Here is an 11,983-nt window from a genome sequence, read left to right on the forward strand (position 1 = left end):
GTTGCATGAGATTTGTTTTATGGTGAAAATCTCTTCTTAAAGATCTTTTACAGTAAGGCTCCCCTTATAGATGGCTAAAATAGTTTATAGATACATTATTAATTCCTCTATCAACACTTTATAAATCATTAATAATTGTTGATTATGCATTAGTTAAGGGTGACAGAGACAAAACTGACCATTTTCTTGCCAAATAGTGAGCCCAATCTGTTCACCTATATATTTCATCTAGAGTTGTTACATTAAATATTTTAGAGTAAGTTACTACCTTGTAAGCACAATAAGCATTTATAAACCTATCTTTAGCATATAATATTGTACTTTATCACTGCGTTATAAGCATCCACAACTAATATTATATCCTAAAAATTTTGGTTTACAAATGTTTATTAATGTTTATTATCAAACTCCCCTATGATGGGAAAAAGAAATGGACTTGATGTTCCCTCGCCCGGACGTGGGTCACCGGGGCCCCACGCTGGAGCCAGGCCTGGAGGTGGGGCATGTGGGCGAGCGCCTGGTGGCCAGGCTTTTACCCATGGAGCTCGGCCGGGCACAGCCCGAAGAGGAGACGTGGGTCCCCTTTCCCATGGGCTCACCACCTGTGGGAGGGGCCAAAGGGGTCGGGTGCAATGTGGGAGGGGTGGTGGCCGAGGGCGGGGACCCTGGCGGTCTGATCCATGGCTACAGAAGCTGGCTATTGGGACATGGAATGTCACCTCACTGGTGGGGAAGGAGCCTGAGCTGGTGTGTCAGGTTGAGAGGTTCCGGCTAGAAATAGTTGGACTCACCTCTACGCATGGCTCTGGCTCTGGAACCAGTTTCCTTGAGAGGGGTTGGACACTCTTCCACTCTGGAGTTGCCCCTGGTGAGAGGCGCCGAGCAGGAGTGGGCATACTAATTGCCCCCCATCTTGGTGCCTGTGTGTTGGAGTTCACCCCGGTGAATGAGAGGGTGGCCTCCCTCCGCCTACGTGTGGGGGGACGGGTTCTGACTGTCGTTTGTGCTTATGCACCAAGTGGCAGCTCAGATTATCCACCCTATTTGGAGTCCTTGGATGGGGTACTGGAAAGTGCACCTCCTGGGGACACCCTTGTTCTGCTGGGGGACTTCAGTGCTCATGTGGGCAATGACAGTGAGACCTGGAGGGGTGTGGTTGGGAGGAACGGCCCCCCTGAGCTGAACCCGAGTGGTGTTCTGTTGTTGGACTTCTGTGCTCGTCATGGATTGTCCGTAACAAACACCATGTTCAAGCAAAAGGGTGTCCATATGTGCTCTTGGCACCAGGACACCCTAGGCCACAGTTCGATGATCAACTTTGTTGTCGTCTCATCTGATCTGCGACCACATGTCTTGGACACTCGGGTGAAGAGAGGGGCGGAGCTGTCCACTGATCACTACCTGGTGGTGAGTTGGCTCCAATGGTGGGGGAGGATGACGGTCAGACCTGGCAGACCCAAACGTATTGTGAGGGTTTGCTGGGAACGTCTGGCAGAGTCTCCTGTGAGGCGGAGCTTTAACTCCCACCTCCGGGAGAACTTCAAACATGTTATGGGGGAGGTGGGGGACATTGAGTCCGAGTGGGCCATGTTCCATGCCTCTATTGTCGAAGCGGCTTACCAGAGCTGCGGCCGCAAGGTTGGCGGTGCCTGTCGTGGCGACAATCCTCGAACCCGGTGGTGGACACCGTCGGTGAAGGATGCTGTCAGGCTGAAGAAGGAGTCCTATAGGGCCTTTTTGGCATGTGGGACACTGGAAGCAGCTGATGGGTACAGGCAGTCCAAGCGACATGTGACTCGGGTGGTCGCTGAGACAAAAACTCGGGCATTGGAGGAGTTTGGAGAGGCCATGGAGAATGACTTCTGCACGGCTTCGAGGCGATTCTGGTCCACCATCCGGCGTCTCAGGGGGGGAAAGCGGTATACCACCAACACTGTTTGTAGTGGAAGTGGTGTGCTGCTGACCTCAACTCGAGATGTTGTGGGTCAGCGGGCAGAATACTTTGAAGACCTCCTCAATCCCACCGGCACGTCTTCCACTGAGGAAGCGGAGCCTGGGTACTCTGGGTCGGGCCCTCCAATCTCTGGTGCGGAGGTCACCGAGGTGGGTGGTTAAAAAGCTCCTCGGTGGCAGGGCCCCAGGGGTGGATGAGATTCGCACGGAGTTCGTTAAGGCTCTGGATGTTGTAGGGTTGTGTTGGCTTACGCAACTCTGCAATATTGTGTGGACATCGGGGGAAGTTCCCCTGGATTGGCAGACCGGGGTGGTGGTCCCCCTATTCAAAAAGGCGGACCGTAGAGTGTGTTACAACTACAGGGGGATCACGCTCTTAAGCGTCCCTGGTAAGGTCTATTCGGGGGTTCTGGAGAGGAGGGTCCGTCGGATAGTCGAACCTCGGATTCAGGAGGAGCAGTGCAGTTTTTGTCCTGGTCGTGGAACACTGGACCAGCTCTACATTCTCAGCAGGATCCTGGAGGGTGTGTGGGAGTTTGCCCAACCGGTCTACATGTGCTTTGTGGACTTGGAGAAGGCGTTCGACTGCATCCCTCGGGAAACCCTGTGGGGAGTACTCTGGGAGTATGGTGTACCAAGCCCTTTGACATGGGCTGTTAGGTCCCTGTATGACCGGTGTCAGAGCCTGGTCCGCATTGCTGGCAGTAAGTCGGGCTTGTTCCCGGTGAGAGTTGGACTCTGCCAAGGTTGCCCTTTGTCACCGATTCTGTTCATAACTTTTATGGACAGTATTTCTAGGTGAAGCCAAGGTGTTGAGGGGATCTGTTTTGGTGGCCTTAGGATTGCATCTCTGCTTTTTGCAAATGATGTGGTCCTATTGGCTTCATCAGATCGTGATCTACAGCTTTCGCTGGAGCGGTTCGCAGCCGATTGCAATGCGGCTGGGATGAAGATCATTTCCTCCAAATCCAAGGCCATGGTTTTGAGCCGGAAAAGGGTAGAGTGCCCTCTCCAGGTCAGAGAGGAGGTCCTGCCCCAAGTGGAGGAGTTCAAGTATCTTGGGGTCTTGTTCACAAATGAGGGAAAAATGAAACGTGAGATCGATAGGCGGATAGGTGCAGCATCTGCAGTGAAGCGGGCACTGTACAGGTCTGTCGTGATGAAGAGAGAGCTGAGTCAAAAGGCGAAGCTCTCAATTTACCGATCGTTCTATGTTCCTACCCTCATCTATGGTCAAGAGCTTTGGGTTGTGACCGAAAGAACAAGATCTCGGATACAAGCGGCCGAAATGAGTTTTCTCCGCAGGGTGTCTGGGCTCTCCCTTAGAGATAGGGTGAGAAGCTCGACCATCTGGGAGGGACTCAGAGTAGAGCCGCTGCTTCTCCACGTTGAGAGGAGCCAGTTGAGGTGGCTCGGGCATTTGTTTAGGATGCCTCCTGGACGCCTCCCTGGTGAGGTTTTCCAGACACGTCCCACCGGGAGGAGGCCCAGAGGAAGACCCAGGACACGCTGGAAGGACTATGTTTCTCGGCTGGCCTAGGAACTCCTCGGGATTCCCCTGGAGGAGATGACCCAAGTGGCTGGGGAGAGGGAAGTCTGGGCCTCCTTACTTAAGCTACTACCCCCGCGACCCGACCCCGGATAAGTGGAAGAAAATGGATGGATGGAAATGTTTATTGTGCTCACAAGGTAGTAAGTTAGTCTGAAATGTTTAATTTAACAACTCTAGATGATAGGTGGCAGATTTGGCTCACTATTTGGCAACACACTGGTCAGTTTTGTCTCTGTCACCCTTAATTAATGCATAATAAGCAGTTATTGATTTATAAATTGTTGATAGAGGAATTAATAACGTATCTAGAAACTATTTATTAGCATATATAAGGGGAGCCTTATTGTAAGATGTTCACAGTACAGAAACATCATTTGTACCAGTTTTATATATTTTGATTTGCTACAGATTCAGAACATTTTGCCTTTATATCCCATCTTTTCACTTCACTGACTCTCTGTTGGTTTTTTAAATTGATTTCAAACTTTATTTGCTGACCCATTAGACATAAGTTTATTTGACTGACGTCCTGCAGCTTCCTTTTACTGTACTTTATTAATAACCAGGACTTTTACTGTTTTGTTTGTTGCACGTATGCCAGAGAATTACAAGCAGACAGGCTTGGAAGAGGATTACTCTGGTAATAAATTACATTGTTATCTAATTTTAGATCTGCTCTGCTGCACCTGTTGCTTCAGCACATATGAGCTGTGACTATCATTAATAAATGCACACATCAGTCTCTTTTTAAAACTGTTTCAGATGTTTTATTTGATTGAAAATGTAAAAAAATAAAAAATAAATCAGCCTACCAAGGTTCAGTTGTGAGTTAATGCTTGAAATGAGTCAGGGACATGACACGGAAAATAAAAATGATAGATTTGTTTTTATTAAAACAGATTAATTTTAGTGTTATATTGGTACTAAATAAAGCAGCTGTTCAAACATCAAACTCTTCTTGTACAACTAATTAATTTGATCACAGACAACAGAAATATATAAAACACCTGGTATTTACAAACATTATGTAAAAAGCAGCATCTTATATGAGTCGTTTCTACAAAAATAATGTAAATAAAATCTGTATAGTCCTAACACAGAGCTCATCTCTCTCCTCTTCCCTCCCTGAGCAGTTCCTCCTCCACTCCTCCTGTTTCCCTGATTTTCCTGGCTTCCTTCTCAGCCTCCTCTGCCCTCTTCCTCTCCTCCTTGGCAGTCTCCATGAGCCACGGCCCGCCCAGGTAGCTCAGGATCTCCTCCGGGGTTCCTCTGTGTTGGGGCTCAGGGTGCAGCAGCTCCTTTAAAAGAGTCATCACCAATGGACTGAGGCCCTCGAACTGAGAGGGGGGAGGGTTGTCTTTCTGCCTCTGCTCCATGATTGTGTAGTTGTCCTCCTCATCCCTCCACTTCCCATCTCTTAGTTTGTTCCTCTCGGCCTCGCGGTCAAACCACTTCTTGTATTTGCAGTAGCCGGGGTCACCATGAGTGCTCTCCTCCCAGGGGAAGCAGCCAGTTAGGAGGCAGTAGACGAGGACCCCGAGGGCCCAGCTGTCAATGCAGGGCTGCACTGTAATCCAGATGTCCTCCACCTCCTCCTCAATCCCCTCATTCAGCCTCCTCTCCATCTCCTTCTCGGCCGTCTTGGCAGCTTCCACCTCCGGAGTGCAGAAGGGCGACTCGTACCACACGGCTCGAACGGTGGTGCCGGCAGCCCGAGTCAGACCGAAGTCCCCCAGCTTCACCCAGCGGCAGGAGCTGTCGCACAGGAAGATGTTCTCGGGTTTGATGTCACGGTGGACGAAGCCCAGCGAGTGGAGGTGTGTGACGGCACCGCTCAGCTGGGCCATCACCCTCTGGACGCAGTCCTCATCCACCCCAACCTGAGACAGGCGGATCAATAAGAACAGGGGTCATGAAGGGTCACGCTCAACCAGAAGCTTCATCACAACAAATTATTGACTTGAACTCTGTTTATTTTAGCATTTCGGCTAACTGAACTGACACAATGGATGCATGTTGGATGTTTGGTTCATGTACTTGGTTGAAGCTGCTTTTACAGAAGTTGGGGCAGATCAGTAACTTATGCACAGCAAAGGAGAGTTATTTAAAAAAAATCATATTTTTCAACTAATTTAAGACAAATGTATCTGTATCTTTTTTATCTTCTTTTTGCTCTCGGCGAAGGTGGATGCTTTTTTCCTTATCTAACGACAAGGGCAGCGCCTCCCACGAGGCTGCAGCCTCAGACACCCCCGTCTACCCATGCGTTTGTTTTCTATGGACAGGCTGTACTGAAATATGATTTCATTGTGCTTCTGTGCAATGACAATAAAGGCATTCTGATTCTGAAATGTGCTCAGTTTGGCACACTCCAGTGAGAAGTTAGCTTTTAAATTTTGATAATTACTTATAATATCAATTCAAGTGATATTTGTCATTTAAATAAAATTATTTAATTAAGAGTTCCTTGAAGGTGATATTGATTGTTAATTCCCCAACGCCCCAAAAATGTTGTTTTAGCCTCGAAACGTAAACTCTTTTTTGCCTAAATAATTCATGGAAAACTTTTCAGATCAGTTCGGTTTGTTTATACAGTATAAGGTCAATTTACTGCAAAAGTCACCTCAGGGTGTTGCACAAAACAACAACAATGAAAGAAATCAGTTTCTGATAATAATAATAATAATAATAATAATAATAATAATAATAATGATGCAAATTATGTCTTTAAAATGGACATAATTTGTACGCTGGATTTTTTTCCCAGCGTGTATTTTTAATGTACACCACAAGTGTGAGTCTTGATACTTAAACGTTTTGTCAGAGAGCAGAACAATTAAAGTGTCTGTGACATCAATTTTTGTAAAAACAAATATTAATGCATTTAAAAAAAAATAGCATTGGCAAAAATAAAAACATCACAGCACTGAGATGAACAGTTGCTGAGATATTCACATGTGCAATAACAGGAAGTGACGACAAAGGGGAACACTTAAATTTTAGCATAGTTATCTTATTATTAATTATAATTTTTAAATTACCCACAATCAAGATTATGTTGAGTCACCACCAGAGAGAAACAAACAAGAGCCAAAATTCAAATAATATAGTTTCAATAAATAAAGATCAGGAAGTTCCTCTTTTTAAAGAGTTCCCCTTTGATGTCACTTCCTGGTTCACCTTGGCTGCACCAAGTTCAAATGAAAATAAACCAGTTATGTGACAAAATAGGTAAAATCAAGTGTAATATGTCAAATTTCTTGAAGTAATAGGATGTTTTCTTCCACTTTATATATTTGTAGGATACGCATGTCACAGCTACTTTAACTGGGAATTTGAAAAACTTTTAATGCAGTGTTTTTTAAATACTAAAACAATTAAATTTAAGAGGTTTTGACAAATTCTGTACCATTTCTGTCAAGTTATAGCAAACTCTCCTTAACCTGGGCCATACGCAAACATTTCAAAATGTTTATCTTGAGGCATCATGCTCTTTTAATTTAGCTCAGAACAGTTCAATCTATATACAGTACTCTCTGCAAACTGCTAATACCTTAAGGGTTGCCTCTTACTACTCGTACATCACAGAAAATAAGCAAAATACTAAGCTGAGGTGGGGACATGTAAATAAAATAAATGAAAGTGACCAAGAAAAGTCAGCTTTTTAGATCAGAAGTCTGGTGCAAGCACTCTGGCAACGAGACGATAAAACCTGCGTCACCAGAACTCTTGCTGACGCCTTTGGAAACCCCTGCTTTACTTCATCTACTGTGTCTCCCTTCACTTAATGCAGGGTGCTCTTATGCTTATCAGTGCTCTATTGTGTTCCTGGCAGAGGCATAAACACAGAAATAGGTCTGCTGGAGGCTGTTATCAAACAGGTCTCAAGTTTTTACTGGCAGGAAGGAGAACTCAGTGTATTTGGATCAGCTGTGCAGGTCCCACAGAGAAAGATGAGCTGTGAACATATCCAAAACGCTTTGTGGACATTTGTCTTTGTCATGCATTTATCAGGAAATAATCCTGTTTAATCACCATGAATGTTTCTTGTGCATTTATGGGGGACGTTATACGCTCTTTTGGCAATAAAATACTTGGATTACAGGTACTTTTTCCTCATGTGTTTTGCAGGAAATTACTGGAATATTTAAACATAAGTCATGCCACACACCAGCCTAACTGACCTCTGACACAATGACACTGTAGAGATCGCCATAGAGACACGCCTGCTGGGCAAAAACGTAGTAGGATGGCGTGGAGAAGAAGATGCCCACGGCCCGCGTCAGAGAAGGATGGGTGCAGTAAGAAAGGGAGAGGTTGTATTCACGCAGGAAGGAGGTGAGGGAGGTAGACTGGCGGGGGAAGAACTTCAGAGCCATGGGAGTTCCTGATGGGAGCAGAGCAACAGTAAAGTAATGAACAATGCACTCTTTAAGACCTCTCAGCATTGTCGGGCTGCATGTTGAGCCCATCAGTGACACTGTTTGCAAATATTAGCTCCCTTTGGAGTGACTGCGTTTCTCGGCTTCACTCACTGCTGCAACTCAATCCTGAAAGCCAAAAGGGAAAATATGTGTAAAAAAATAACTAAGTACACCCCTACACTCAATACCAACAGCAATAAGTTTAAACTGTATCTGTTTATTAGTTTCTCACGAGTTGTGGGGGACTTTTGGCTCACTCTCCTTTGCAACGTTGCTATAGTTTAGTGGTTCCAATCATGGCCCTTGAGGAACACCATCCTGCATATTTTAGTTGTTTCACTGCTTTGACACACCTGGTTTGATGAATGGATGATTGACAGGCTTCTACAGAGTTTAAGTAAGCAATTAAATCACTGAATCAGGCATGTTGGAGCAGGGAAACAACTAAAACATGCAGTATGGTGTTCCTCAAGGACCAGGGTTGGGAATTGCAGACATTAATTTCTGCTCAGCTCTCTTAAGGACCCACCACAGGTCTGGACTTCTGGACTATTGCAACACCTTAAGTATTTTCCTTTACATCCATTTTATTGTAGATTTGATGTGTTTGGGATCATTGTCCTGTTTCATGAACCAGTTTGGTCCAAGTTTCAGCTGTCGGACAGATGGACTCATATTTGTCTCTAGAATACTTTGGTCTGCGAGGAGTTCACAATCCACTCAGTGACTGCAAGGTGTCAGAGTCCTGTGGCTGCAAAACAAGCCCAAACCATCACCGCACCACCACTGTGCTTGACAGTTGCTAAGAGTTTGTGCTGACGGGCTGTATCTGCTTTTTTTTCTGAACAAGCTAGCTGTGTTATCAAATGTCTCTACTTTTTTCTCATCTGTCTAAATTTACAGGAGTCTTGGGGTTCGTTCAGATGCAACTTTACAAACCAAAGTTGTGCTGCCATTATTATTATTATTATTTATTTATTTATTTAGAGAGAAGAAGCTTTCTTCTGGCAACCCTTCTAAATAAACCATATATATTTAGTCTTTTTCAAATTCTGTTGTCATGAGCTAACTGAGGCCTGTAGAGTCTAAGATGGAGCTCTCGGGTATTTAATTTCTCCGAGCACTGCACAGTCTGACCTTGGGGTGATTTCGTTTAGTTCGTTTTGACGTCCAGGTTTCTATAGTGACAAAATATGTTTACAAATGAAAAAACTTTGAAGACTTCCATCCAGCTGTTGGATTCTGTTGGCTTCACATCCCAACAAGAGGAGCTGGAGTCGTGACGTCTAGTGTTCTTAAAATCTGATTGATGCTCCAAACCAGTAAAACTCCTGCTTTAAAGAGGGGGGCACACTTACTGGTGATCAGGTCATCAGTACTTTTGATCAGCAGCACCTGGGGGTTGTTTTGCCTCTTAAATCTTATAGAAGCAGCTGGAGTGAATTTAGTTTTTCATAGACATTTGTTTCAATCTTGGCTAAAAAAAATAACCACATGGTAGAATGTGTATTTTTGTGCACCTGAAGTTGGATTTGTGTTCCTCGAGGCATTCTGTGGGGGCTGCTGCAGGAGTGTGGGGTGCCTGTGTTGATTTAAAAGCTATCCAGTCCCTGTGTAACCCAAGCAGGAGCTGCGTCCGCATTCTTGGCACAAAGTCGAGCTCGTTCCCAGTGCGGGTTGGACTCTGCCAGGGCTGTCCCTCGTCTCTGATCCTGTTTGTGGTGTTCATGGACAGGATCTCGAGACGCAGCCGTGGAGAGGATGGTGTCTGCTTTGGGAACCTCAGGGTCTCATCTCTGCTTCATGTGGATGATGCGGTTCTGTTGGCATCTTCAGGCCAAGACCTTCATTGTGCACTGGGATGGTTTGCAGCTGAGTGTTGAGCGGCTGGAATGAGAGTTAGCTCCTCCAAGTCTGAGACTCTGGTTCTTGAAATGGGTAGATTACCCCCTCTGGGTCAGGGAGTGTTTACCTCAGGTGTAGTTCAAGAATATGGACGTCTGGTTCACGAGTTATGGTAGGATGGAGCGGGAGATGGATCGATGGATTGGGTCCTCGTCCTCAGTAATGAGGGCATTGCTTCGGTCTGTTGTGGTGAAGAGAGAGCTGAGTCAAAATGCAAAGCTCTCAATTCACTGTTTTGTCTACGTTCCAACCCTTACCTATGGTCATGAGGTTTGAAAGAACGAGATCCCAGATACAGACTCTTCTTTACCTTACTCGGGTTAAATAGGTTGTTTAACTTTACGTTGCACTGACCTCTCTTCCTGTGCACGGCCAGCATGACTTTTCCGTACGATCCCTGTCCCAGGAGCTTCAGCACCTGGAAGTGTTTGGATACTTTCAGGCTGGGCAAGGACTGTGCTGACAGGAAACATAGCTCGTCGAGTTCTTGAGCTGCCGTGGCCTGGACACACGCAAACAGACACACAAACCCAGATTCTGTGTCAGTGCAGCGAGGCTGAGGATTTGATTCTGTAGCATCGAGAGAAATAAGAGCCACAGTGAGCAGCATGATGACAGTTCACTACAAAGAATGAAGTGTGCCTCTGAAGCTGCACATTCTGATTATAAAACAGGAGCTGCAGAGTATAAATCTCATGCATCTCATTAGCTGTCATATTAAACATGTGTTACCTTCACTGGTTTAGAGAAATGGAAAATCTAAATCCAGTTCTACTGGCAGAGCATAGTGGAATATATTGCGTTGTATTATCACCTTTGCTAATCTGGGTTGATCTTCGCTGATGTTTACAGCAAACTGGATTAATTCTTGGCATACCTTTTATTCGACAATCAAGACATGTGGCGCTGTCAATCACTCTGTTTCCATCATCAACCGTTTTGTGAAGCCATGATGATTTCCTTTGAAGAAGATCTCCCGCCACGTGTCCCGGTAAACTATAACGGGTGCGAACAGCTAAGGCGCAGCTTAACACAAAAGATAAAGCGATCAGAGCTGGATAACATATTTTTACTCGTGACCTTTCCCATGTTGTGTAACCATGGCAACAGATATGAAGTAAATTACTCCCGTCATTGACACTGAATATGTAGTAAAACTAACTTTTCTTGTGCCTTGTTTTTCTGATTAATGAGCTTTTTATGGAGAACACAAACAGTTGCATTCGGACACTTAAAGGGTCAAGTCTGAAAAGTATCGGAGGAACTCCAGAAGTTTCAAAAACAATCACAGACGTAGCATTCCTTGAAAGGAACGCATGCCGCCCGCCATCCTTCAAGCCAGAGTTTTAAACGAAGATAATCCTACGATGATGAGGAGTTATAGCCGTTTTGTTACGTGAAATGGTGAGATCTTTCAAGATATGACAGCGCTCAGAGAACGTGTTGGGGATGACTCTCAGCTACTACCACACCAATTTTTATCTCAACATCTGTAAAATTGACTGGGTTATAGCTGTTCATGTGTTTTCCACGGTCTATTGGCTGTGGCGGCCATCTTAAATTTGTCTAACTCCAATCAGTTGTAGATGAGCACATAATGACTGTTTGATGAGACTTTCATTAAAATATACCCAGTGATTCATGAGATATTTTGCTAACAGACACAAATGATTCCAACAATTAATGACAACATTTTGGAGTCAGATCCTGCTCGATCAATCAGCCCTTAAACTAAGTGTTAGGGATGACCTTATAGTAACACAACAAACATGAGCTCAATATCCATAAAAGTAGCTGAATTATAGCTACTTTTGTGCTTGCTAAGATTGATTAGCTGGGGCAGCCATCTTGAAATGAATTGACTCCAAAACGTTAACCTGTTGTAGATGTAAATAAATCAAGTGAATAACGTCTGAGGGTTTCATTGTAGTCTGTTCACTGTTATATGAAATGTTTTGCTAACAGTACAGACAAGCAAACCTAAACTTACACAGACATGGACAAAACCTTACAGCTGCTTCACCTCTGGAAGAGGCGAGACAGTAAATGTCAATTTATGAAGAACTAGTTGGAAACATACAAATAACTCTGACGTGCAGCTCACATTTCAAGCACAACAGCTAATTGGGGGGGGGGGGGGGGGGCCCTT

At 45.0% G+C, this 11,983-nt stretch overlaps 1 protein-coding gene across 1 annotated transcript in view; it reads right to left on the reverse strand.

Annotated features, from left to right (window-relative positions):
* Positions 1-4,608: 4,608 nt before the first annotated feature.
* Positions 4,609-11,983, reverse strand: part of sbk3 (SH3 domain binding kinase family, member 3) — a 9,257-nt gene continuing 1,882 nt past the window's right edge. Inside the window, exons 2-4 of the mRNA XM_037676616.1 lie at positions 10,189-10,336; positions 7,690-7,892; positions 4,609-5,385 (exon numbers count right to left, since the gene is read on the reverse strand). Of these exons, the coding sequence (XP_037532544.1) occupies positions 4,609-5,385; positions 7,690-7,892; positions 10,189-10,336 (1,128 nt within the window). The remainder of the gene's footprint in view (positions 5,386-7,689; positions 7,893-10,188; positions 10,337-11,983) is intronic.

This window comes from Nematolebias whitei, chromosome 5, assembly GCF_014905685.2.
Source record: "Nematolebias whitei isolate Nwh7 chromosome 5, NemWhi1, whole genome shotgun sequence".
In the NCBI taxonomy this organism is placed as follows: Eukaryota; Metazoa; Chordata; class Actinopteri; order Cyprinodontiformes; family Rivulidae; genus Nematolebias; species Nematolebias whitei.